This window comes from Tyto alba, unplaced genomic scaffold (assembly GCF_018691265.1).
Source record: "Tyto alba isolate M040663 unplaced genomic scaffold, T.alba_DEE_v4.0 Super-Scaffold_39, whole genome shotgun sequence".
In the NCBI taxonomy this organism is placed as follows: domain Eukaryota; kingdom Metazoa; phylum Chordata; class Aves; order Strigiformes; family Tytonidae; genus Tyto; species Tyto alba.
Genome location: NW_024881314.1, coordinates 12,879,603 through 12,906,165, shown reverse-complemented (window position 1 = coordinate 12,906,165; position 26,563 = coordinate 12,879,603). Strand labels below are relative to the sequence as shown.

Sequence of the window (26,563 nt, the reverse complement as noted above, 5' to 3'; positions counted from 1 at the left end):
AGTCTTTGACTTTCCATGACTGTCCTGTATGTGCAGAGGCCTCTTCTGTTTCTGCTTTGGCTATCTATGTCCAATATATTTCCATGTAGAGGTGAAGGTGAAGTATGCATTTCTTCCATGTATGCCCGTAAAAGCATGTTAGGGTGCAAAGAGAAAGGAAAATTTAAATGTGTCTCTCCACTGGACCATTTGACTTTGAATATCTTCTTTGAAGAGCTACTCTCTTACCAAAAATCATTTGGCTGCGCGATGTAGGACTTATTGATGCGGGCGATACCAGAGCTGTGTATCTCAACTATAGAAAAATGAATGATCTTTTTATTTGTGAGTGGCTTCAAATTAAATCTAGAGCACCTGAATTTACAGATGAAGAAAATGGTATTGCACGGAAGCTGATCTCTCTCTCATAGAAGGCTTCTGAGATTTCGGGGAGAACGAATGGCTGGGGGGGGACACAATGCAAGAGAACTGTCTGGAGTGTGTGGCTGTGCTAGATGGGTTTTTTCAGACCATTCCTGGTCAGAGGATAGTGATAACAGAGGGTGTGAGGTAATGCTGTGGGCTAGGACTCAGTAATGGAAACACGGTGGGAATTGTCCTGGCTTGGATCAGGGTTCCTAACCATCCAGATGTGCTGACAGGGTAAAGTGAGAGCTGACCGCTACTTGTCACTGTTTGCAAAGCTCTGACGGGCAGCAGAAATATCTCCGGGCCTTCCCTCGGCACAGCTGTGGTGGGTGCAGAGGACGTGAGGTCCTGCTGGGAGGGGACATACTGACGGATCACGGGTGCTCTTCGCTCTCATCCTTTTCCTGGAGATCAGCGGAAAAAACCAAGGAGCTGGCTGAGGTCAGGTCCTGCTTTGTCAGAGCCGTGACAGCCAGTCTCCGCTGGCGTGGTGATGCGTGATGACAACACAGCAGACGAGCCTTGCTGGGATGATGAGCATATTCCCTGTTTCCGTGCCAAATACGCATCATCTCCTGGGGTGGTTAGTAAGCTGCTGGGGAGCGCGTCATTCAGAATTACTCGGTAATAAATCCTGACCTGGTGAGTCCCGGCCGGAGGCGGCGGTTGCCGGCAGCCCGGCGGCGATCCCCTCGCACTCTGACGGGCACAGCTGCTCCCTCAGCAGGGGCTGCTCCCGGTGTCTCGCTATTTTACTGCCCGGGTCATGGTATTTGGTATCGTTGTCTAGAGAAGCCTCAGGGCAGCAGAGAGGGCTCCCTAACCAGCTTCTGGCCTTTCTGGTGAGAAGCTGAAACATTTGGCTGAAATACGACCTGAGGACTCAGTAGCCGGATGGATGAAACTTGCATTGATGTGGCAAAGGGCAAGGGATTATCTGTTTTTTTTTTTGTTAAAGTGTTGGCATCACATCCATCCAGGTGCCGTGACCCACGGCCGTGCATCCCGGCCACAGACACTACGGCACCCTGGAAGCTCAACCTCACACACGGAATATCCCTGTCACTCTTTGGGGATCCCCCAGGTGTGTTCATGGAAGAGCCTGGTAGCTCTGCTGAGAGGAGTGAGGAGGGTCAGGTTTGCAAAGTGAGAAAAGGGGAGATGGTCAGATGTTAGGTGAATAAACTGATTACAGATTTGTGGAGCGTGGATTTTCTTCCGTCTGAGGTAGCCTTACTTGTGCTTACATCAAGAACACAACAACTTCTGTGGTTTGGGCTGTCTTCAGAGTGACTGATTTTTTTTTTTTTTTTTTAAATCAGTTTAGAATCTAATAGGTTTCACCTTCCAGTTGTCAGCATTTATCACTTTTTTTTTTTTTTTTTCTGAAATAAATAGCAATTTGGCAGCTGTAATGACAAATGTGAAACCCAAATGATTTGAGCCATGGGCTGGTGAGCTGAGAGGGACTGCTTTACATTGGTTTTAATACATTTTATATTTTATATATAAATAATTAGATGTTAGAATAAAAACTGTCTATTTAATCCATGCCATTGAAAACCCTGTGTGCTGTTAATAGGCTTAGTTATAGGTGACACCTCTTTGAAATATAATTCTTTTATGCATTTTAATAGAGTTCATGGTAAACATACTGTAATAAGCAGACAGCAACTAATATTTCCTGCAGGCAGAATGCACCTAATTAAAATTAATTGATAAAAAAAAAATATCATTACCACTAAAATTTCCAAACTATTTTTTCTTCTTGACAAAACACCCCTGGTGTGGTGTCGGGATGCAAAAAGCCACACGTCTGGTCTGGTCCTGACTCTGCATGTTCTTTGCTGCTGAGATCAGGACCAGCAGCCCAGCCAGGCTGCGCTGGGGATGTTGCTTGGGGTATCAAAATGAATATAATGAACATAAACTGCTTTGGGAGATTGGGGGTAACAAAGGGCATGTTCTCCAGGGGCCTTTGAGTAGGGGCTTGTTAAGAAGTTCAGTTGCAGGTTGCTAGAATAACTCTGTTTAGTGATTCAGCCCTATTCTAGCGTGGTAGCCTGGATGCTGGGGCTGAAGTTAGTCCCTTAGGGTCAAGATGGGGTTTACTGGCTGTGTCTGCTCTCCACAGGGCCTTCTGTTCTCTACCCCGGAATGTCTGAAGCAGCCCCAAGATCTACTGAAACTCTACCTGCATGAGTCTAACCGGGTGTACCGGGACAAGATGGTTGAAGAAAAGGATTATAGTACCTTTGATAAAATCCAGTTGGAGATGGTGAAGAAATTCTATGACGTAAGTGTTGAGGTTCATAACTCTGATAATAACGTACATGCCTACAGGAAAAAAGTTCCTTGGGAAAGGAAAGTTTGACCCAAGGTCTGCCCATCTCTCACTTGCCTGGAGGGCAGTGCTCTTGATGGGAGCCCAGGAGCAAAATCTCAGTCATCCATATTCCGGGCTGCCGATGTTGTGATGTGGGTAAATGCTGTACTCCACAAGGGCATTTGGAAGAGAAGATTTGGGCTCTGTGAATTGATTGAATTCCTTCATTGAAGTGCTTTGAGTCTCATGTGGCAAAAGCAGAAGGGTCAAATCCTGTCTTGATAGAGGCAAAGTGAAATGCAGGCACAAATCCCTAGTGCTTTCCCTTTTTCCAAAATACCTTTCAAATGAAAGCTCTAGATCTGCTTTCCTTCAGGCCTGGCATCACCTAGCAAATGTTTCTGTATGAATCACACAGGTATCACTGAAGTGGTGAGTAGTGCAGACAGCACTTTTTCTTCCAGGTGTTACCACTGTCCGTGCAACAGCCTAGTGCTATGGCTATTGCTGAGGGGCTTTTCTTGTGGCCACATCCTCTTATGGTAATAAGTTGAGTTTTTGTGATTTGCAAAAAGTTTTCAGAGCAAAAGAAGGTAGTATTGGGGCTTTTTCCTTTCACCCTCTTTGCCCCTTGTCCCTCTTCCTCCTTTTCCAACATGCAGGTGCAACTATATGGGCATAAAAAGGCATTTGCTGGAACACCATGCTTTACTTGGAAAGATGGCATAGAGCTGCAATGTTTTTTCCTATACTTGTTATATACATACTTTTCTTTTTTTTTTTTTTTTCTTTGGCAGGACATTGAGGAAACTTTAGAGCAGACCAAGCGAATGAATGTTTATTGCCATTTTGCTAAAGGCATCAGTGAACCCAGCTACAGGCCAGTTCCAACCTGGGAGGAGTTGAACCAGATCCTTGTGGAAGCCTTGAACAACTACAATGAAGTCAATGCTGCCATGAACCTGGTACTATTTGAGGATGCCATGTGCCATGTGTAAGGGGATTTTTTTGCTTTATGGTCTCATCATAGCATTCATCGCTGCAGATTGCTTCTGTGGAGTTTCCTGGAGGATGTAGATATCCCATAATTATAGCTGGTGGAGCTGGAGGTGCACAGAAGCTTCACCTGCCCGTGTGACATGTCCAGCACAAATGCTGCACTGCTTCTCTAGCTGGAGTTTGGAGGGCACTGTTGAAACCATGAGGATGCCTGGGCTGTCTGATGAGGGGACTGCGTGCTGGTGTTTATTTTAAAGTGTGGTTGCTGTTATGATATCTTTGGCCGTTGATGTTCTGCATAAGGCATGAACGTTTATTGTACACGACAATATTCAAGTGCTTTATTGTCTTCACTTGACAGCCAGCTACAGAACTAGTTATACTGGGATTTCCCTAAATGTTTTCATAACTAGTTCAGAGCCATGTTTACACAGGTTCTTAGTGGAATTTTCAAATGTATATCAAGCAAGATTATGTGCATTCAGCCTACTAGTTTAAAAGGGTTGAGGCATTTAAACTGCTTTGATCCTTTGAAAATCCAGCTTGCATTTAGATGCCTGGAGGTCCAGATGGATTCCCTTTGGAAATTGGACATGTGGGACTACACGAAAAAATCAAGCCTCCAGTTGATAATTATTAAGCTATTTACATGTCTGTGGTATAGATAGTGAGGCATACCTCCAGCTTGCAAATATGATTTAAACACTTATTGGGAATCCCAGCAGAAACAGACTGATTTCTAGATGCTGAGATGCAGATCTGGCCTTAGATCACTTCAGAAAATGGACCTGCCCTGTGAATCATAGTTTTAACTGATTTTGTATGAAAACATTTTATCAAGAGGTACAGGTTTGTGAGACCAAGCCAGAAGGAAGCTGCTGCCCTGCTGTACACTTGTGTGGGTAATTTCAGTTCTTGCTGAACCTGGTAACCTAATGCAGTTACTCTCATGCAAATTAAAAAAAAAAAAAAAAAAAAAAAACAACAAAAACCCCCCATACATAAAGTGCTACTCCTTTTAACTAGCTGTTTAACCATTTCTGTTCTGGGAGCTCAACAGTCTTTTAATTTTGCAGTGTAGTGTGCCAGCTATGCTGGCGCACGTTTTCCCTTATTACACGGGCATTTGCTCCTTTGTACTAATGAGTCATATGCAACCTGATGTTCATAGGTCTTTATGCTTGCTTTACTTGCAGAAAGGTGACAGTAATATTATCTTGTGCTCCTTTTGCACTTCACATAAATTGGGATTTGCAACGAAATCTGGCACTAACCCTCCAGTTAATATTGTAAATAAGCAGGAAAATGAGGTTTGATTATTCAGCATGATTTTCACTGGATCTGGGTGAATTTCATTCATTGCATTTAGGAATTACATTTTGCTGAAATACACACAACTTATTCCATCTCAAACAGCTTATGAATGTCAGCTTGAATTTGCTGAAAATTTTCAGTTGGGGAAAAAAAAAAAAAAAAAAAGAAAAAAGAAGGAAAAGTTACGGACTTCATTTATATAACAGGAGATACCTGTCAGTCACCTCCTAATCCAGATCCCTTTGTGCACACTGAGAAAGCACACAGCCCCAGGGAGCACAGCAAGGGCAGAGACCACGCTGTCCTCTTCACCGGGGGCTGGCCTAGGGAATTGAAAGCAGGAACACTAAAACTGGATTGCTTTTCTGGGTGTAACTTCACAATTGGTGCCAGTCTGCGCATAGATCATACCATACTTGAGTTGTAATAAAGAAGTACAGTATTTCCTGCAGTCTTCTTTGAAAAATTTATTAGATTAGTCTAGGGAAATACTGAGTCAATTGAGCTGAATAAAGGCATCGCTGTGAAGAGGGGAATGGTGCTTGCATTTCAGACACAGGACATTGAAGCTCTCACAGGTGGGATTCTCTAAACCCCTCTCACTTGGGGTTTTAATATGTAGAGACATCAGCAGTTGCTTAAAGAGAATAAATTGGAGTCAGAGTTCACAATGCAACTGTCAGACAGGACAAGTGAACAGACCTGGAAAGTGATAGCAAGTTCATTTTAAGAGTAAGAAGATCTCACTCTTGAGCAGTGGTGGTTTGGATAGATAAGAAACATGGACTGTGTTTTCCAGACAGGTTTTATGATGTTCTAGACATATATGAATTTGCTTTAATGCATAGCAGGACTCTTCGCCTGAACATGAACCCCAAATGCTTTGTGGAGAGAAACCTTTACTGGGGAGGTGCATCAGAGCCTTGAATTTTGTTCTCAGCATGTCCATGTAATGTGCTTTTTCCCTTGTTCTCCCTACAAAGATGTCCAAGCCTTCACCTGAAAATAGTTCTGTCCATCAGGACTTGGCAGGTGGAAAAAAAGTTGGACACAATCTGAATTACCACCAAACTATTTTTTTCACCAGCTATGTCCTTTGTATAGATCTCAGCAGAGATGGGGATTGATTGCTGACATGTCTTTTAGATTGACATTTTTCATCCCATTCAGAATACAATTTCTTAGTGAATAAAATATGTATTGAAAAGCACTGGGCAGAGAAAGAGAAAAATACTCTTATTAACGAGAGATTTTGTATGCTTTAATTTAGTTGCCGCATCAACCGTATCCTGGAGTCCCCCAGGGGAAATGCTCTCCTGGTCGGCGTGGGCGGAAGCGGCAAGCAGAGCCTGACCAGACTGGCAGCCTTCATTAGCTCTCTGGAGGTTTTCCAGATCACTTTGAGGAAAGGGTATGGAATCCCTGACCTGAAGGTAGGTGACTTTTAAGGCTGAGGTGGAGTGGAACAAAACAAAAAGCAGAACTTGCCCTGAAAACTTTGTCTAGTTGCACACCGAGTGACACTGTTGTGAAGATGCTAAAAAAGCTCCAGGCACGGTATGGAAGTGTGGAGAGGAGCAGTGGTTCTCCAAGCGCCTTGCTGAAGCGTGTCTGGGCAGGAGTGCAGACAGACCTACTGTCCTTGGCCAGTCCCCCCAGCTGGCCAGGCCGCAGAGCACTCCAGCCCAAAGCTTAGTGTCAGCCCTGGGCTGTGCTAGTGAACCCTAATTACTTCTAATTAAACCGTTATGTGGTAATTACCTTATCTGTGAGGTGCCTGTTATGGAGTGATTTGGAGGTGGAAAAGGAGCAAGACAGAGTAGGTGGAGAATTCCCAAGTTGTATCCAGTTCTTTCTCTGGTATTTTGTATGAGGGAGGGACTGAGTGGATGGTAGGTGGTTTGCTACAGACAACACGTCCCTGTGCTTGTTTATGTGCAAGCTAGGGAGCTTAGGATTTATAAATTAACATTTTAAAACATCACTGAAATGGTTTCACGGTATTGTAGCTGCTGGCAAAATGACTCTCATTAAAAATGTTGAAAAAATCAAGACCACAGTAACTTCACTGTTCTGCCTGGGAGACGTGGTGGCCGATGAACCCTGGGTTCCCTCCCTGTCAGTGGCACAACCTGATGACCCGTGGTTTTGTACAGGCTGTTTTCATCATGTCTCACGAGCCTGTCCCACCATCTGTTGGGTATTTTCAGCTCTCCTCTGTTTTTCAGCTCCACTTGTGGGATTTTCTAGCTCCTACCTGCCTATTTGTTGAGAAAGCCTGTGCTTCCATCTGGGAATTTAGCTCGATACCACAATTAATAAAGTTGTTTTCAAAGCCTGTCTTTGTTTCTCTGTCTGTGAAGATGGAAGTTAATTTGATATTCCCTTCATTTTGTATTAATTTTCAAAGAATTTATGAAATATGAAGTAATTCTTTTTCTCAGATAATAGAAGAGCAAGGTGGTGACAGATTACCCAGTCTGCCATTGGCCCTTCCTGCTGTTATAACTGGTCTAATCCAAATTTCCAGTGATGAAAGTAACAAATTATTTTTTTGGAAGAAGTGTGTGTTTGCTGAATTTCTAAGAGAGTTTCTGAAATGTCCAGTGCATTCCTTCAGGTCCCTTGCATGTCTCGTATCCTACCTGGAAGAGCAGGAAGGAAAGGATGCAGTTTGAGCTGGATGAAGGTATTTTTCCCATCTGATGAACAACTTGGATTTCAAAAAGATGGTGCCCTTCATTAGGAGGACACTGTTCCATTTGAAATGGAACAGCTTTTCCATGTGAGCAGGCTCTCTGTCAGCATCACTGTACAGACTGGCAGGCTGAAGGGTGAGTCCCTGCTCAGACTCTGGAAGAGAAGGAAGAAATACACAACTGACAATTCCATGTTTGCACAAGGCGTCCTCCTCCCTTCCTCACAAACAAAAAAAAACAAGTGTTGCAGCACGTCAGGAAAAAAAAAAAAAAAATCATGTGTACTTGTGAAACCAGAAAAATCAACAGCATGGGGATAACCGAGGACCAGCATTTCTAGTCAGTGCTGTCTCTCCCAGTCCCTGTGTTGCTTTATCCTCCCTGTGTATGTGACTTACTGTACCCACAGACTGGGGCAGAGTGAACCTTTATGATCCTCCCCTGCAGCCTCCACAACCAGGGATTGCACTGATGTCTTCAGCCACAACCGTTGACCTCTAAGTGTTTCAGCCACAGGCATTTCCCTTTGTCTGGCGGTGCTGGCTAGGGCTTTCTTCTCATTTGTGTGTTATACAGACCTGGGCATAATGTCAAGTCTTACTTGGTAATGTCTTGCAATAATGATAGCAATGTACTCTGCCATATAACCTGGAAGGCTCAGCTGTGAACATGGAGAGTGGCCAAAATGCAGCTTCATGCTAGTTAGTTGCAATTGCTTTGTTCTTGGTTAATGAGAAGATTCCGAAATACCTTGCTTGTAGGTGTGGTGCCTAGCCCATGCTTTGCAGAATGTGAGTGCAACACCCAAGTCCACTTGTTTTTCAACCTGCAGGCAGACCTGGCAAACCAGTACCTGAAAGCCGGCCTGAAGAACATAGGCACTGTGTTCCTGATGACCGACGCACAAGTGGCAGACGAGCAGTTCTTGGTGCTGGTGAATGACTTCTTAGCATCAGGTACATCTCTCATTGCTCTACATTGAAAAGAGAAGGAGAAGAAATCAGTTTTGCTCATGGTAGCGTCTGTAGTTCTAGAACATACAGAAGGGCAATATATGAAATAAGCTAGAAGATAGGTGGGTTAAGTTCTAGAGTAAAAGCAGTGCTAAGTCCTCCTTGGTGAGGATGCACTCCATCATCTGGTAGATTTTTTTCTTTCTCTGATGTCTTGTACCCAGTTTTTCTGTACTTCATGCTATACTGAATATGGTTATTAAATGATGTGTCTGTTGTGATACTGCGGCTGAGGACAGAGCCAAAGGAATGTATTGTCAGATGAAGGGTTTGACCTAGGGATCCCACGCATCCACACTCTAGTTGCCTAATAAAATAAGTTGTTCCTGGCTAGAATATTTGACTGGAGTATCTGCAAGTTGGTGGATGATGCAAAGCCACCAGATGACCATGTCTGTGTGTGTCAACTAGCCGTTCATCCCATGCCAGTCCCTTTCCTCTTTGTTTTTCCAGATGCATTTAAGTTTTTGAGTTGTTGCTTGCTACAGCAATTGCAGAATAGTCAGGCCACGTGCCAGTGCTCTGTTTCCCTGCAGAACATGGCACGACCCTGTGGGGATGAGCATTCCCCATGCCGGCTGCACTGCAGGTACAGGGAGTGTGCAGCCGTGTCACCCTGACTGCAGTAGGGAGCCCAGGGCAGGCATGTTCCCCAGACTCCCTGATAAATCACTGCTGCTAACTGCATGCCATTTGTTCCTTATTTATGAGTTGTTAGTGGGAAGATACCAGCTGGTTCAGGTGACCTCCATAGATGTTGGGGGGTGGAGAGCTGACAGCACAGTGGAGCAGTAGTTTGTGAGTAACTCCGGAGTTGACATATGTGGCTATAAATTGGCCAGATGGTTTCAGCAACAAACAAGCCCTGCCCGTGATGAATTTGTAACCAGGAGTAAGGACAGGGGTTGTTGTGGGGGGTGATGAGTAGCTCCCACCACCTTCTATCCATGGTGTAGACGACACAAACTTCTCATGACTGAAGGTGAAGCTCTGCAGTGTCCTGCAGCAAGGGGCAGGCCGAGCAGCCTGGCTTTGGGGTGTCCAGGTCACCTTACGGTGGCGTTGGAAGGCGTTCTGTTTTCCTGTGGCTGCTGGGCAGTGAAGTGGGGACGGATCAGAGGTCCTGCTCAGAGCACGGGGAGCCAGGCACCACGCAGGGACTGTGACTTCCCAGGACATGAGCACCCAGCGGGTGCTGACTGATGGGTCTGGCTGCTCTCTGCTGACTGTATGCTTGTTTTTCTTACTTGTTTCACTTCTTATCATCACCTAAAAATCTAGAACAAAATACATATTGTAGTCTTTCTTATAAACGAGCAGATATCTGATTAGTGTATTTTCCTAAGTCCTTAGTGCTCATATTGACAGTATCTCTCTCAATAATGATGATTTCAATCAAATCAGAAGCTAGAAAGGAAATGAATAGGTGATAAATTAAGGAGCCACAAAAAAAAAAAAATTTGGTTGGATACATTTTTGGCAATCAACTGCATAACTGTTAACTTTTAAAAGGTTTCTAACTGCTAAAATATTTTGGTGATCTGGGAGTTATTTGGCCACTGTTGGAAATGGCATTGAACAGCTGCAGAAATTGTACATGTAACTAATTCTTTCGCAAAACTAAATGATTTCATTATCGTGTATAGCAGATTAGGTATTTGATTTTTTTTTTTGTTTTATAATCTAATTAGCATTGTATATCTGAAAAAAATGGACTTTCTGTACTTTGACTCTATTCTGTTTGTTTACCTTGTGCTTTTATAAAGAAATTCTGCTCTCACAAGCATTTATTTTTTAGCAGAATGACTTTCTGTGTCACTTTTCTGATGCTGGGGCCTGTGAGCACCTAGCATAATGATTTTTGAGAAAGGGACTTCCCTGAGCCCCTGAAGAGGGAGGCAGCTGCTTCACTTTGCTCTAAGATTGCAGCAAAATCCAGGCCAATAAACCAAACTGTGCCCTCTTCTCTTAGGTGAAATTCCTGATCTCTTTCCTGACGATGAAGTTGAGAACATCATCAACAGTGTGAGGAATGAAGTCAAAAGCCGGGGGCTTGTGGACTCCAGGGAGACTTGCTGGAAGTTTTTTATAGAGCGTGTTCGACAACAGCTGAAGGTGAGTGAGACAGACTGGAGGAGTTTGGGTGCTCACCATCGGCCTGGGTGCAGGGGCAGGGTGTGGAGGTGCTCTGGGCTGCCTTGTAGGGAGGTCACATTGCATCCTGAAAGGTTTTTCTGCCCATTTGTGATAGGAGCTGCGATTCTTTCAGCAAGTAGTACTAGGAAATGCTGTCTGCTGTCATCACTTCTTGGGCTCTAGAAAGCACAGTGGAAGTTGAAAATTTTCAAGAGCTGAGCAGGACCAGCCTTTCCATTTTCACACAGGGGTTTAACTGGGGTGCATCAGAACTAGGTCTTGCTGCTTGATGAAGTTCCAGAGGAGGTCAGTCTTTATGCTGTTGATAATCTATAGCTGAAATAATTTAAAAACCATTACCTTAAAAACAGAGTTCTGGGACACAACGTGCTCACAGGATTTCTTCCTCTGCAGCCCATATTCCTGCACAGAAAGGCCTTATAGAGATGTCCTGAGATCCCAAAACATATTTGGGACTAACCAGGTATGCCCGGTGCATGAAGAAAGTACAGTACAAAAAGGAATTAGACTCTTCCATAAGGTATTTACCCATCTGCTGGACTGCACAGTGCTGCGGTCCCAGAGCAGGGAGGCAGGGTGGGCACTGAGTGAAGGCTTGATCTTTGCTTAATGAAAGCATATCCTCCTTCTTACTCACTGCTTGGTTTGTGCTGGTGGGGCACATTCACTGAGGTAGGGTAGCATGTTTTCTTTTTCATGTAGGTAGGTACATGTTTAGGATGGAGAACAGCCAGAGAGTTGAGTTTTGAGGAAGAATGTGGGGACTGTACCACACTATAGCTGCCCAGGGATAGGGAAATCAGTCCTCCTCTTTCTCCCTCTCCCACTGTAGAGAGGAATTTCTGATGAGTGTTGATGCTGTTTGGTAGCTCTTCTAGCACCTTGGTTTGATGTCCCTCCCTAGGTGTATTCCTGTTAGCTATTGAAGTACACTGGAAGGGCAGTATGAATGTGATTTACTTGAGACTGATCTCTTTTCCTTGTCTGCCCTTGTTCTTAATGATATGTTAGAGCAGATGGATGAGGTCACCCAAGAAGTGCTGTTTAATCTCCCCAGTGTTTTATGACGGCATCATGTGCTGTGCAGAAAGCTGATCGATCCGTTGCTGGTCCAGGGCATGCTGGACCTCTGGGAGCAGCACAGGAGTGGGGCTTGGCCCAGTGGAGCATGAGCACCGACACACCTTCTGCCTCAGGGTCTTGAGAGAGAGCAGTATAGGTGCAGAAGAGGGCTTTTGTACGTGGACAGCTTTCTGAAGCTTGCGTGGTCCTGAGAGCACAGCACAGAGGTGCCTGAGACTTATGCTTGAAGGTGTAGGAAGCATTTCTACATGTCTGTGCCATGAGTGTGAGCATGTAGTGGCCATTTCAGAGAAGCAGAAGCTCTGAGTTCAGCTGGCTCTTCTGAAATGGAAACAAGAGGTTTTGTTACAGGCTGGCTTTTGCAGCTTCTAAAAACCAGTTCTCAGCTCCTGGTGGAGGTGGTGACACCTTATAGAGATGTCTGAGCCAACAGCAGTGTTGTGGTTTGAGCTCAAAGGGCAACTGAGCATCACACAGCTGCTCACTCCCCCCTTTCCTCTCCAGCGCTGAGAAGGAGAAAATTAAGGAAAAGGCTAGGGATTGGAGATAAAACAGGGAGGGATGAATCACCCATTATGGTCATGGGCAAAAGACGGACTTGTTAGGGGAAGAAAAAGAAAAACATAAATTTATTACAGACACTAACAACAGCAACACTTAACAGACAGTGTAGGACAGTGCGAAGCATTACCACCTCTTGAGAACACCTTCCCCCCACCCCTCCCTTCTTCCCGGGCTCAGCTCTGCTCCCGATATCTCTACCTTCTCCCCCAGTGGCGCAGGGGCAGGGAATGGGGGGTGCAGGCAGTGCTGCCGCTTCTGCCATCTTCAGGGGGCAGGGGTGGAACTTCTGGAACTTCTTCCCCCTGCTCCAGCATGGTCCCCCTCTCACAGCAGACAGTCCTCCACAACTCCTCTCCAATGTGAGTCCCTCCCACGGCTGCAGCCCCTCCCGAGCTGCTCCGGCGTGGGACACCCCCGCATGCTGCAATCCTCCCAGCACTGAATTACAGCAGCAGGGGCTGCCTTTTCCCACAAGACCCCAGCCTTCTTCGGGCAGAGCACCTTGATTATCCAGGCAGAAACCACAGGCCATAAATCAGTGTCTGCTCCACCGTAGATCTCCATGGGTGGCAGGGGGGGCCACCCTGCCGTCTCACCACAGGATACAGGGGGGTCTGTCCTGGGTTGAGTGAGTGGTGGAGTTTTTGGTGGCAGGGGAGGGGGCTATCGGGGCGAACCCCCTGTGAGAAGCTTCTCGAAGCTCCCCCAGCTCCATGTCAGCTCCACTTCTATTTGGGAAATTGAGACAATCGGCTGTGCCTCTGCGATAACGTATTTAAGAAGGGACGTGGTGACGGGCAGTGGGACTGGTGAGGAGGAGTTGCTGCAGCTGCATGAACACCAAGGTCAGTGGAGGAACGGAGGAAGAAAGGAGGGGGGAGGTGTGCCGGAGCAGAGACCCCCCTGTATCCTGTGGTGAGACGGCAGGGCAGCCCCCCCTGCCACCCATGGAGATCTACGGTGGAGCAGACACTGATTTATGGCCTGTGGCTCCTGCTCGGATAATCAAGGTTCTGTGCCCAAAGAAGGCCGGGGTCTCATGGGAAAAGGCAGCCCCCACTGCTGTAGTTCAGTGCTGGGAGGATTGCAGCATGCGGGGGAGTCCCACGCCAGAGCAGCTCGGGAAGGGCTGCAGCCGTGGGAGGGAATCCAGTCGGAGGAAGTTAGTGACCCATGACAGAGCAGTGTGGGGAACGCTGCGGCCCGTGGGAGGAATTCAAGTTGGAGAAAGTTTGTGGAGGACTGTCTCCTGTGAGAGGGGGACCACAATGGAGCAGGAGGAACAAGTTCCAGAAGCTCCCCCCACTGCAGATGGCAGAAGCAGCAGCACTGCCTGCACCCCCCATTCCCTGCCCCTGCGCCACTGGGGGAGGAGGTAGAGATATCGGGAGCAGAGCTGAGCCCGGGAAGAAGGGAGGGGTGGGGGGAAGGTGTTCTCAAGATGTGGCAATGCTTCTCACTGTCCTACTCTGTTATGTGTTGTTAGTGTCTGTAATAAATGTATGTTCTTTTTTTTTTCTTCCCCTAACGAGTCTGCCTTTTGCTTGTGATCATAAAAGGGGGATTTTTCCCCATCCCAGTCCTATCTCGAACCCCAAGCCTGGCTCTCTGTCCCTTCTCATTGCCGGAGGGGAAGGGAGAGAGAGCTGCTGTGTTGTGGTTGGCTGCCAACCAGGCCTAAACCACAACAGGGTCTCTGCTCCGGCACACCTCCCCCCTCCTTCCTTCCTCCGTTCCTCCACTGACCTTGGTGTTCACGCAGCTGCAGCAACTCCTCCTCACCAGTCCCACTGCCCGTCACCACGTCCCTTCTTAAATATGTTATCGCAGAGGCACAGCTGATGGGCTCGGCCTTGGTGCAGAGGTGGAGCTGGCTTGGAGCTGGGGGAGCTTCAAGAAGATTCTTACAAGGGGCACCACTGTAGCCCCCTCCCCTGCCACCCAAAACCCCCACCAATCAAAGCCAGGGCAAGCAGCCTGTCCCATGGCACTTGCAAGGCTGTGCAGGTACCAGCCAGGGCTAACAAGTGGGAGAGGGATGATGATTTAGGGAGACATGCTGCTTCCCAAACCAGCCCTTGCTCATATATTGCTACTTCATTTTATGGTGGGAACTTGTCCATGTGCTCTTTTGTGCCTGATTAGCAGATCCTGTAAATCCAGCTGCAGCAGGCTTGCAGGAAAAGGGCTGTGATGAATGGTGGTGGCAGGTTTTGGTCCTTGGGTTTTATTTTGCTGTTAAAGCTGGTGGTGGGGCAGTGAAGAGAAAAGGTACTTTGTCTTGTCCTGACTTTACACCCTGAACAGAGTTTTCTTCTGGAAAAGGGAGATCTTGTGCCTGGTGAGAGGAACTGAGCAGTCTGGCTGTGAGAGAAGAAGGCTCCCAGCCTGCAGGGAAGGGCAGATAGGCGAGGAAAGGGCACTGAGGCAGGAGGAAGGAGAAATGGTGCAAGGCTGGGAGGGCAGGGGAGTAACAGCCCATTGACCAGGCCCCAGAGTAATGCAAAGAGAGATTTCCTAGAGACCCATAAACGCCGCATGATTTGCTGCAACTCAGAAACTTTAAGCAGCTGTTGGACTGAAATAAAAGCCTGAAAAGCAAAGGACTTGCTGTGCAAAAATGCAATGAACAGGGGAAAATGCATTCACAAATGCTTTTATTTCTATTTTGCCTTTTTTTTTTTTGACATTTCACTATTTTAAACAGGTTCTCATTTGAGCCACCTCAACCCTTTTCAATGCTGGCTTTTGGGGAAACTATTCAGTCAGGCAGGCCCGTGGTCCTGCCAGGAGAATTTAGATCCATTCACTTTAATTCCTGGTTGCACCACTTGAATCTGGACGTCATTTCTCTGCCAGGCAAAGCTTTGTGGCACAGCTAAAACAGGGAAGAGTGGTTATATTAAATGTTGGCTGCAACCCTGAAAGTGTGCCAGGCTTCTGCTTCTGATCGTAGCAATGCTTAACACTTCTGCTTGTCTTTGTTGTGGAGAAAAAATATGTTTACTGATAGATTATGCCTTTTCCAGGCCAGGCTTGCTGGCCTGATGTGCAAGGGCTCAAGGATTGAGGTTGCTGTACCCTCAGCTGATGGTGTGAGATCGTTGTGGCTGGAGAGCCCGGTGCCTGCTCCCATCTGTGTCTTCTCACCTTCTCCTTCCTTGGGCTCCACAGGTCGTGCTGTGTTTTTCGCCTGTTGGTAGCAAGCTGCGCGTCCGCGGCAGGAGATTCCCCGCCATCATCAGCTGCACAGCCATAGACTGGTTCCAGGAGTGGCCGCGGGAAGCCCTCGAGTCCGTCAGCCTCCGCTTTCTGCGAGAAACAGAGTCTGTGGAGGTGAGCACCTCACCCCCGGCACCGGGGGTGCCTGCGCCCTGCCTGGGTTTGAGTTCCTCTGCAGGGTGTAGGCGTGTCCTGGGTTGAGTGAGTGGTGGAGTTTTTGGTGGCAGGGGAGGGGGCTATCGGGGCGGCCCCCTGTGAGAAGCTTCTCGAAGCTCCCCCAGCTCCACGTCAGCTCCACTTCTGTTTGGGAAATTGAGCCCATCAGCTGTGCCTCTGCGATAACGTATTTAAGAAGGGACGTGGTGACGGGCAGTGGGACTGGTGAGGAGGAGTGGCTGCAGCTGCGTGAACACCAAGGTCAGTGGAGGAACGGAGGAAGAAAGGAGGGGGGAGGTGTGCCGGAGCAGAGACCCCCCTGTATACTGTGGGGAGACGGCAGGGCGGCCCCCCCTGCCACCTATGGAGATCTACGGTGGAGCAGACACTGATTTATGGCCTGTTGCTCCTGCTCGGATAATCAAGGTTCTGTGCCCAAAGAAGGCCGGGGTCTCATGGGAAAAGGCAGCCCCCACTGCTGTAATTCAGTGCTGGGAGGATTGCAGCATGCGGGGGAGTCCCACGCCGGAGCAGCTCGGGAAGGGCTGCAGCCGTGGGAGAGAATCCAGTCAGAGGAAGTTAGTGACCCATGATGGAGCAGTGTGGGGAACGCTGCGGCCCGTGGGAGGAATTCAAGTCAGAGAAAGTTTGTGGAGGACTGTCTCCTGTGAGAGGGGGACCACGATGGAGCAGGAGGAACAAGTTTCGGACACTCCCCTCACCGAAGATGAAGGAAGTGGCAGCACTGCCTGCACCCCCCATTCCCTGCCCCTGCGCCCCTGGGGGAGGAGGTAGAGATATCGGGAGCAGAGCTGAGCCCGGGAAGAAGGGAGGGGTGGGGGGAAGGTGTTCTCAAGATGTGGCAATGCTTCTCACTGTCCTACTCTGTTATGTGTTGTTAGTGTCTGTTATAAATGTATGTTCTTTTTTTTCTTCCCCTAATGAGTCTGCCTTTTGCTCATGATCATAAAAGGGGGATTTTCCCCCATCCCAGTCCTATCTTGAACCCCAAGCCTGGCTCTCTGTCCCTTCTCATTGCCGGAGGGGAAGGGAGAGAGAGCTGCTGTGTTGTGGTTGGCTGCCAACCAGGCCTAAACCACAGTGGGGGCAGCCAGCTGCGACCTCGTCCCTCCGTTCAGTGCCAGCAGTGCCTCACGCAATGAGGACAGTGCTGCAGGGAGGGTTTGCTCACCCTCACTGCCCTCCAAAACTACCCAGGACATGTGGGTGGCTGGCTGGGGAGGAATTGCTGGTAGCGCTCTAGTGCATTAAGCATAACTGATTGACCCATGCCTGGAATAGAGTCCAGGTTTCTCAGAGAGGGGCATGGACCTCAGCAGAAGTGAGGCCACGGGCACCACGCTCGTGTGTGTTTGTACACTGCTGGTATTGCACGTGAAACGGCTGCTTTGTTAGCGAGGGAGGCACCTTACAACTCAGTGCAGAAAATAACCTGGTGCTTAGGATTATTGCAGGGAACATACACTTTACTCTTCACAGGCATGTCTGAGCATCTGTAATTCTCAGGGGCAAAAATATGTCAAGTTCTCATTGATGACAACCTGCTACTAGACTAAAAGAGATTCCATTCTGTTTATTTAGCTTTTCTGGACAGGGTTTTTGAAGAATAAAGACTACAATGTTTCTTTTTATGAGTGTGCGCTTTCCCCATTTGTGCAGGAGAAAAGCCCAAATTTATACTTAAAAGGCTGTTATTTTGTAGAGCTGAATGCTAGAAAAATTGCTTAGAGTAAGATAAAGTATGAGATAAAATGATATAAAAAAAGGTATAAAGTACACAAACAGACAAAGTTATTTTAGAGATAACAAATGAAAAGGGATCAACTTAGATGTTAAATCCTGGATTTTGCTGCAGCAGAATAAAAAGTTAATAAGTTCCTTTCTATACGGCACTGCTATATATAGTTGTTCTGTTTGAAATATTTTCTCCTTGTCTTCTCATCTTACCTTTAGGATTCAGTGAAAGATTCAATAAGCAAATTCATGGCCTATGTCCACACAAGTGTGAACGAGATATCCCGATTATATCTGAGCAATGAGCGACGATATAACTACACCACCCCAAAATCGTTTCTTGAGCAAATTAAACTCTATCAGAATTTGCTACTGAAAAAGGGCAAGGATTTAAAAGCAAAAATGGAACGGCTGGAGAATGGCCTGGAGAAGCTCAACAGCACATCTGCACAGGTAAGCAGATGTGGGGTTAAAAGCTGATGGTTTTCCTTGTTTCTCTGTTAGAGACATCTCTGCATCCTGGTTAGAAGGACAACTTTACAGGCTGAAACTGTGCAGGGTGTGCAATTTGTGCTAGATCCTGCCTCTAGTCTGGCTTGAACTGGTTCCTGTAGGAGCAGGAGTTATGTTCTGTACTGGAAAGGAGAAGGTAAGAGGTGTGTGCCCAGTCTCTGCTCTCTGTGTGGTGCTAATCCCAAATGAAAGATCTTAGTGAGTAAAACGAGATCGGGATCCAGTTGGCTGTGTGCATCTTTTAATTATTATATTTCAGATGTGGTGACAAAATAGCTTATAAAATACTGGAAGATTGGTGATTTTGGGAGTTGCATCCAGGAAATCTACAATGACTTCATCAAGAACACTCTCCTTCAAACTAAATAGAGTACCCTTTGAAAATAAGGCCGATGTTCATTTTTCCTTGCATTATGCTATCCATCTTTAAGGAAGACTAGTGCATATCTGAAATGTAGATTAGCCATCCCAAACTCACCCTGCTAAAGAGCAGCACTGGTGTTGTTCTGTGGTAGACTAGATGTTGTTCTGAGTATTTCACAAACCTCTTAAACTGCCTTTCAGAGCTTTACTGTCTACATCTGTTGCTCAACTCCCATTTTTTCTCTCCATTTCATATTCTATTAACTCTTACAAATGTCTACTTACAAGCTTCTACTGTGGCAAATGGACCTCTTCTGAAGTTGCTCCAAAGAAATGCAGGGTTGATGTGAATGAAGGACTAGCAGGTTCAACCCCTATCATATATATGCTCTGGATAATGCTGGTGGCATAAACCATATCTGTCACGATCAATAGGATACATGCCTTATGGGAGGGTGGTGCATGGGCTTTATTAGTGCCTCTCAGCTCTGACAATCTACATTTCACTTCAAACAGTTGCTTTCTTCATGGTGCAGGAGAGGTCTCTGAGGAGACAGGAGGGGAGTGGCCATGCTTCATGTCCCCTTTGGAGGTTTTAGCATCTCCTCTGTAAGGATACAGCTGAGGTTGAACAGCCGGTAGCAGAGAGCACCCGTCACAGCCAGGGATGCCCACCAGAGCAATACGTACGCGCCCTCACTGCAAAGCAGACCTCACGTCTGCCTTACCTATGGAGGCAAATAGTTTTGCTGACCTGTGGGGTGCTGCTGGTTTTGATGATGCCTCAGTGGGGGACAAGATGGGTTAGATCTATTTTTTTATTGGGAGCAACTAATATGAAACTAACCTTTTGAGAGGAAACAAGTCCCTGTAGTGGCGGTCAAACATGGGGACCCTCTGTATTCTTCAGACATATCTTCACATGGGTGTTATGTTTTCAAGGGTTCTCTGATGAGCCACAAAATGGGTGATGTGCAGTAATGGAGGAAGGAGGAGGAGATGGGAAGCCACAGCATCTGTGGGTCTTGTAGGTTTTGCTATTACAAGAGGATAAAAACCCCAAAAGTTGATATCTGGTTGGAGTGAGTCTAGGGCGAGAAGTGCCTGCTTGTGAAGTTGATTAAGATGCAGAGCAGTGAGGACAAATATGTCAAATTTGAATCTAAAATTAGCACTGGGGGCCTAAAATTAAACACCTAAATTATCAGACGTGAGCAGTAGTCAAAACTGCTGTTGATTTGAAACCAGAGTGTGGATATTTAGCAGTATTAGAAATCATACCAGAACATTCAATCTCGCATATGGATTTAAAAGTCTGGACTTTCCATTCACCCATGGAAATGGTTGATCTTGGTGCTGAGGAAGAGACAAGTCTTCTGTCTCCCTCAGGTGTGTCATCTCCAGCATGTATTCATGGTGCTCAGAAGCAGTATGCTGTGTTTTTTTTTCATTTTCAAAGCAAAGGAAGAAGATTGTGATACCTGGCTTGGTTGTGCTTTAAGTCTGAGGACAAGTGCTCCCATCATCAGCATTCTCCAGATTCCTGCTGCTTGGATGCTGTGACAAGTTAATTATGAGTTTTATGTATTTCTATAGACTGTTCAGTGTGGCCTCAGTGTGAGGGGGCTGTTGTGCCCGTAGTTGCAGGGTACTTTTTTTAACTTAACCATTCCAGTTTCAAAATAACCTCTCCCTCTCCTTTTACTCTTCTCCCCTCTACCCAATCTCAATCTTTTTTTTTTTTTTTCTTTTTCTTTTGCGATTTGGACATCTTGGTACTGTTGACCAACTTTTCTTCTAGAGAAATGTTTCCCATTAGCTTACATCTTAGCTAACCGTCTTTCCCTGAAGACAGGGGCTGTTCTCAGTACTCAGAAAAGCGGAAGCCAGTTTCCAGTTATTAGGACATAATAGACTTGGGAAGATGTGTGGGGTGAATCATTTGTTTTTCAGTGATGTTCTCTATGAAGAGGTCAGCACTCTGTTCAGAGCCTGCTGCCAAGTAATTTTTAGGATGATTTTTGGTTAATATTGCATCACTGGATTCCTGATTCAAGTCTTGCTTCCTCTATCAATTAATCGCTGACCTTTGTGATGTATTTTGTGTTCTTGAAACAAGGCAGGGACAATCAGATAAAATGAGTCTTCTGGGAGCCTGCCCTCCAGGTTTTCTATTCTTTCATACTTCTTCTCACACTGTCCTGGTTGTAGGCAAACACTTCTTCCTTCCCTGTTGGAGTCACAGTACATTGCCCTTAATTCTCTCAGTTGCTTTGCTCTTTCTCTTTCTACCTCACCTTACCAATTGCTTATCAGATTGTCCTGGAATCAGGAAGCTGCTCACAGGTCTTTCACATTTCTTATCACTGCTTGGGACCAAGTACTGACCCTTTTGTGGCCAGTAATGATATTCCATGTGCTAAGGCATATGCTGGATCTGTCTGCTCACACTTTGATCTGGTTATTATCCTGTGATCTGGTTATTACCCTGGCCTTGCCTATGGGAAGGAGGTTAATAGTGCTCTCTCTTTGGCATGACAGTCTACTGTGATTTTCCATGCCACCTCACTCTCTCTTTGTACTGTTATTGTCTTGTAGTACTTGCTTGCTTCTGCTTACCAGTTATGTGTTACCCAAAAAGCATCTTCTGCTTTCACCAGTGTTGGTGGACGCTGGAAAAGTCCATGGTGTCTTTCTTACCTCTCCTGGATGTGGTAATGACTCTTCTGTGGTGTGTCTCGATGGTAGTCTATAAAGCATGTGCCTGTGACTGCTCCACAGTACAGCAGGGTCCAGTGTGCTGGCAAGGACCAAGCAGGAGAGGTCACTGCAGCACCCTGAACTCCACTGTCAGCTGTGAGGGCTCATGTCTTGGAAGAGATGTGAATCCCCAATTCACTGCTCTTGTGCTGGACATAAAACAGTCTCTTTCTGCCCCTCCACGTGGAGCTGCTTCTCTTTATCTTTGCCCCATGCCTTTTAGTGCCTTCCTGAGCAATGTCTTACAGACTTGCTGGTATTCAGCCTTCCCCTCACATTGAGTATTCCAGGTTTCCATTACACTGAGGTGGAGTGGGTTGACCTTGGCTGCATGCCAGATGCCCACCAAGCTGCTCTATCACTGCCCTCCTCAGCAGGACAAGGGTGGGGAGAGAATAAGATGGAAAAGAACTCATGGGTTGAGATAAGGACAGGGACATCACTCACCAGTTACCATTACAGGCAAAATACTCTTGACTCAGGAAAATTAATTTATTGCCAATCAAATCAGAGTAGGGTAATGAGAAATAAAACCAAATCTTTAAATACCATCCCCCCACTCTCCCTTCTTCCTGGACTTAATTTTACTCCTAATTTTCCCAACCTCTTCCCCCACAGTGGTGCAGGGGGGCAGGGAATGGGGGTTGTGGTCAGTCCATCACCCGCTGTCTCTGCTGCTCCTTCCTCCTCAGGGGGGGACCCCTCACACTCCTCCCCTGCCCCCGCGTGGGTCCCTCCCACCGCAGCCCGTCCTCCATGAACCTCCCCAGCCCGGGTGCTTCCCCTGGCCTCCAGCTCTTCACGAACTGCTCCAGCGTGGCTCTTTCCCACGTGTCCTCTCCATGGCGTGCAGCCCCTTGGGAACAGACCGCTCCGGCGCGGGGCCCCCGGGGGGCCACAAGTGCTGCCAGCAAACCTGCTCTGGCGTGGGCTGCGCTCGCCGCGGGGCCACGGGCCCTGCCAGGAGCCTGCTCCGGCGTGGGTTCTCCACGGGGCCACGGCCTCCTCCAGGCGCACGCTCTGCTGTGGGGCTCGCCCCGAGCTGTGGGCAGGCGCCTGCTCCCCTGTGGGCCCCCACGGGCGCAGGGCACAGCCTGCCTCACCACGGGCTTCTCCGCGGTCCTCACAGGGATCTCTGCTCCGGCGCCTGGAGCACCTCTTCCCCCTCCTTCTCCGCTGACCCTGCTGTCTGCAGAGCTGCTTCTCTCGCAGATTCTCACTCCTCTCTTTGGCTACAGTTGACCAGTTATGCAGCAACTTTTCCCCCCTCTTAAATACGTTATCCCAGAGGTGCTACCGCCTGGGCTCGGCCTCGGCGAGTGGCGAGTCCGTCTCGGAGCTGGCTGACATTGGCTCTATCGGACATGGGGGAAGCTTCTAGCAGCTTCTCACAAAAGCCACCCTTGCAGCACCCTCCTTACCAAAACCTTGCCATGTAAACTCAATACACGAGACCAGATCAATAGGGCTTCCTGGCTTCAGTCTCCACAACGTCGTCATCTTTTATTTAACTCCATCAGTTTTCATCCTCTCTATTTAAGCACCAGCTTCAAGGAGCAGACATTGTGTGACATAATATTTCCCGTGCTGTTCTCCTTTTGCACTGTCGTGTTTCGGATGTGATGTTGTTGCATGTATTACTTGGGATGTTGTTGGTAACTCTGACCAGGGGTGCCATGGAGCTGACCCAATAATGACCAGAGAAGAGCAGCCTGGAAATGCACTCAAAGGATGGTGGATGGCCCTGCTGCTGATCTGAATGGCTTATAACACTGCTGGTTTTCACAAGGTGGGCTAGGAGTATGGAGGGTGTCAGTTGAAGGAGGGAGACTGTGTGACTCGACTCTTGGAGATGTTCTGGGCTGTGAGAAGATCTGTGCTGGGAAAGTTTTCTGCACACCCCGAGATGATACATATCAGTGGTGGTCAGGCTTGGCCACCTCAGGATTTTGGAAGTGTAATGGTTGGAAATATGATAACTATCTTGGTTTTCCAAAGAAACAGAAAATATCTCTGTGTGCAAGTTACCATCCTTTTTGGATGAAAAGTCAGTTTTGGTGCGAGAGAGGAGAAGTTTGAGTACCTTCTGTTACTGTGACATTTGTAGAAAGAAGAGCACTTTTCATGCCTTTATTCCTAACGTTGCTCTTCCAGGGATGGCTCCACAGGTCATTGATGGGAACACATATAAGGTTTCTGCTGTGCCTGTGCCTTCCCAAAGGCGGTGGTGTGAGGCCTGCCTGCTCACTGATGTCTCATCAGACATTTTTATGTCTGGACATTAAGATGTGTGGGAGGGGAGTTGAAATGGATGTGACAGACTGTTTTTGCTGTTGATGCAAGTATAGCATGAAGGGAAACTTGTTTGCTGTGCTGAGGGGGTGAAACTGGAAGAGTGAAGTTCATAAAAGTACATTCCCTGTGTCACCCCCAGGACATCACTAAAGATAGTGAGTCTGGTTATTTAGGTGTAGCTCCTGTTTCTCTCCTTCCACTGCACAAACACTAATAAATTGTCCCTGCTCAACTGCATTTTAGTTTTAGCCTCACTGGGGAAATATTATTGTTTCTTTTCATGTTCTAAAATCCTTCTGTAGGTAAGGGAGACCAGAGGTCACCATATGTCCCCTAGATGTGGTGTGGTCTATTGGCAGAGGGTCCATCAGAGCTTCGGATACACGTCACAGCTCCAACTCACATCATTTTCACTGGGAATTTGACATGTAACTGAAGCCCAGCTGGGCAGGGGACTTCGCAGTAACGTACACTTCTGAGCTTCCAAATATTTCTTTTAGGCAAAGCCCTAGCTGAATTTCTTGCTTTTTTTAAATCCTGACAATGTTATAGCAAGTCATTTACCCTTCCATTATTGCATATGCCTGGCTGAAAACAGGTTTTATCAGGTCATTTTCTGTTCTCATGGGCTGCGCTGGAGGCTGAGTTTACATCTGCTCATTTTGTAACACTGTTGAGTACTAGTGGGTTTTAATCCCTTGCTTGTTTTGTTGTGGTCCTGTAAACCCCTAAAGCTCCCGTTCATATATGTATCTCACACATGATGACTGACTTTTGGGCAAAAGGTCACAAGCAATATCTGACATCAGCAAAGCCTCCCACTTCAATTTCCTGCAATCCCCGAAGTCGTGTAGCTGAACAAGAAGCTACCGCTGAGTTTGTCGACTGAAGGGATTATGTGCTCCTGAGAGCCCAGAGTCGTTTGGATTTACAGTGGCGTCTTTCTCATGGTGAGAGCAGCATTGTAGTGCCAGGCAGCAGGAGATGACAATGGATGAAGAGCACAAAGAGACTCCAAGAGTGAACCACTCTCAAGTTAGAGCTGATGCTGAACGTCAATAGCTTCAGTTTATAGGATTGCAAATTGTGCTCTCTCTTCTGGTATAAAAGTGGAATTATCAACAAAAGCAAGTGTCTGACTTCCCTTCTAGTAAGTATTTTTATATAGGTAAAGACATACCCCAGGAGCTCTAAGCTCTAAGCTCTCCTTTATGAGCATAACGGCAGGACAGTGAAAAACTCCGTGGTCTGCACAGAGCCTGTGTAAATTTATTGAAATGGCTGATTTTAGAAAGCAGTTTTTTCAATTGAGAGCTGGTGCAAGCATCATGCGAATGCTTCAGCCTGTTGCTGGAGAGGGCTCCTACCTTGCTGGGTGTGAGCAGCTGCTCAGTGGAGCGGTGTGTGAGGAGCTGCCATCACTGACATGCCTCTTGGCTACCAGCTGAATGAGAAATCTCTTCTCAAGCTCATTTAACATCACATGTTAAAGCCCCTCAAGCCCTGGAGCTTTGACAATGGATGTACCTGTCAGCAGATCCCAATCGTAATCTTTCTGGTGTGAAAAAAGCCCTTCCCACCACAAACCCATAGGAATGGATGGTTATGAGGGAGCTGATGGGGTGCTGCCACTGCCCTGTGTGTGGGGAGCATGGGGTGGAGGGGTGGGTGAGCGGCAGGGTGCTCCTGGGTGAGCAGGCGGCTCGGGGAGCGCTGGTTCCTGGTGCCAGGGTCCTCCTCAAAACCTGCATGTGGCAAAATACCACGTGCCCTGGTCTGCTGGTGTCAGGGTTGAGAAGCAAAAGAAAGCGTAGCAAAACACTGCAAAGCACACGTGCACAGTGCATGCATGTCTCCGTTACCAGGGATGGGATGTAACGTCAGATCTCGTGTTCAAAGCTGGATGTATTTGGCTTTATAGTGAGAAGCTTCCTGCAAATGCCTGGTCCGTGGTGACACTCCCGGGCCATAGAAAAATAATCCCATGATAATACCCGAAATGAAAGCTTTCACCTGCTTCCCACTGGATCCTGCTCAAAGCAGTGTTTGTGTAGCCCTGGCACCTCTGTCTGGTTTCCAAGCAGATGCAGGGAGCAGAGGTGGGACAGCCTCCTTAGCAGTTTGTCCTGCTGGTGCTGGTTTCTCCTGTGCTGGTTTCCTCACTGCTAGCAGGCTGCTTGGATTTGTGGAACATGAGCATGGGCTCTCCAACCATGACTCGAGCAACCATCAGCAAAGGAGAGCATCAGTATCCCGCTAACAGCTAGAAATACAGCTTTCCTGTGCTGCCAGGGCATTGCTTGCTTTGCACACATGCCCTCCACGTGTTTGGGTGCTGCCCAGCCCCACTTGAGCGTGAGCCTGTGCTGCTGGGCAGGGTGGGGAGCAGATTGGGGAGTGTTGGTGCTCCTACACGTGTTTCTTCCCTCTAGGTGGATGAGCTGAAGGCCAAGCTGGCAGCCCAAGAAGTGGAGCTGAAGCAGAAGAATGATGATGCTGACAAGCTGATCCAGGTGGTGGGGGTAGAGACGGAGAAAGTGAGCAGGGAAAAGGCAATCGCCGATGAGGAGGAGCAGAAAGTGGCACTTATCGCCCGGGAGGTCGAGCAGAAACAGAAGGACTGCAAGGAGGACCTGGCCAAAGCTGAGCCTGCCCTGGAAGCTGCCCATGCTGCTCTGAACACCCTCAACAAGGTAGGGTGAAGATTCCCGTGGGAATCCAGTATCTCCCCTCTGCATTGCAGGGGGGCAGTGCCATCTGATGGCCCATGGTTTGGGGCACTGTATTGACCCTCCTCTAGCTGCTTCCCAGCCGGTGCGTACTCAGACCCTGGCGTAACTCAGAGTAGCCATGAGACTGCACCAGGTTACCCTTTACTCATGGCCATGGAGAGCAGGAGGAACTGGAGGTGGGTTCTTTGGTTGCAGCTCTTCTCC

General features: G+C 47.4%; 2 protein-coding genes across 2 annotated transcripts in view; both read left to right on the top strand.

Moving 5' to 3' along the window:
* Nucleotides 1-2,697, top strand: part of LOC104367512 (dynein axonemal heavy chain 9) — a 79,301-nt gene extending 76,604 nt beyond the window's left edge. Inside the window, exon 39 of the mRNA XM_042802311.1 lies at nucleotides 2,543-2,697. Within this exon, the coding sequence (XP_042658245.1) occupies nucleotides 2,543-2,610 (68 nt within the window). The 3' untranslated portion in view covers nucleotides 2,611-2,697. The remainder of the gene's footprint in view (nucleotides 1-2,542) is intronic.
* A 22,013-nt stretch (nucleotides 2,698-24,710) lies between these two features.
* LOC104359809 (dynein axonemal heavy chain 9) overlaps nucleotides 24,711-26,563 on the top strand; it is a 105,499-nt gene continuing 103,646 nt past the window's right edge. The window contains exons 1-2 of the mRNA XM_042802655.1: nucleotides 24,711-24,777; nucleotides 26,060-26,320. The gene's annotated coding sequence lies outside the window, so the exon portion shown is untranslated. The remainder of the gene's footprint in view (nucleotides 24,778-26,059; nucleotides 26,321-26,563) is intronic.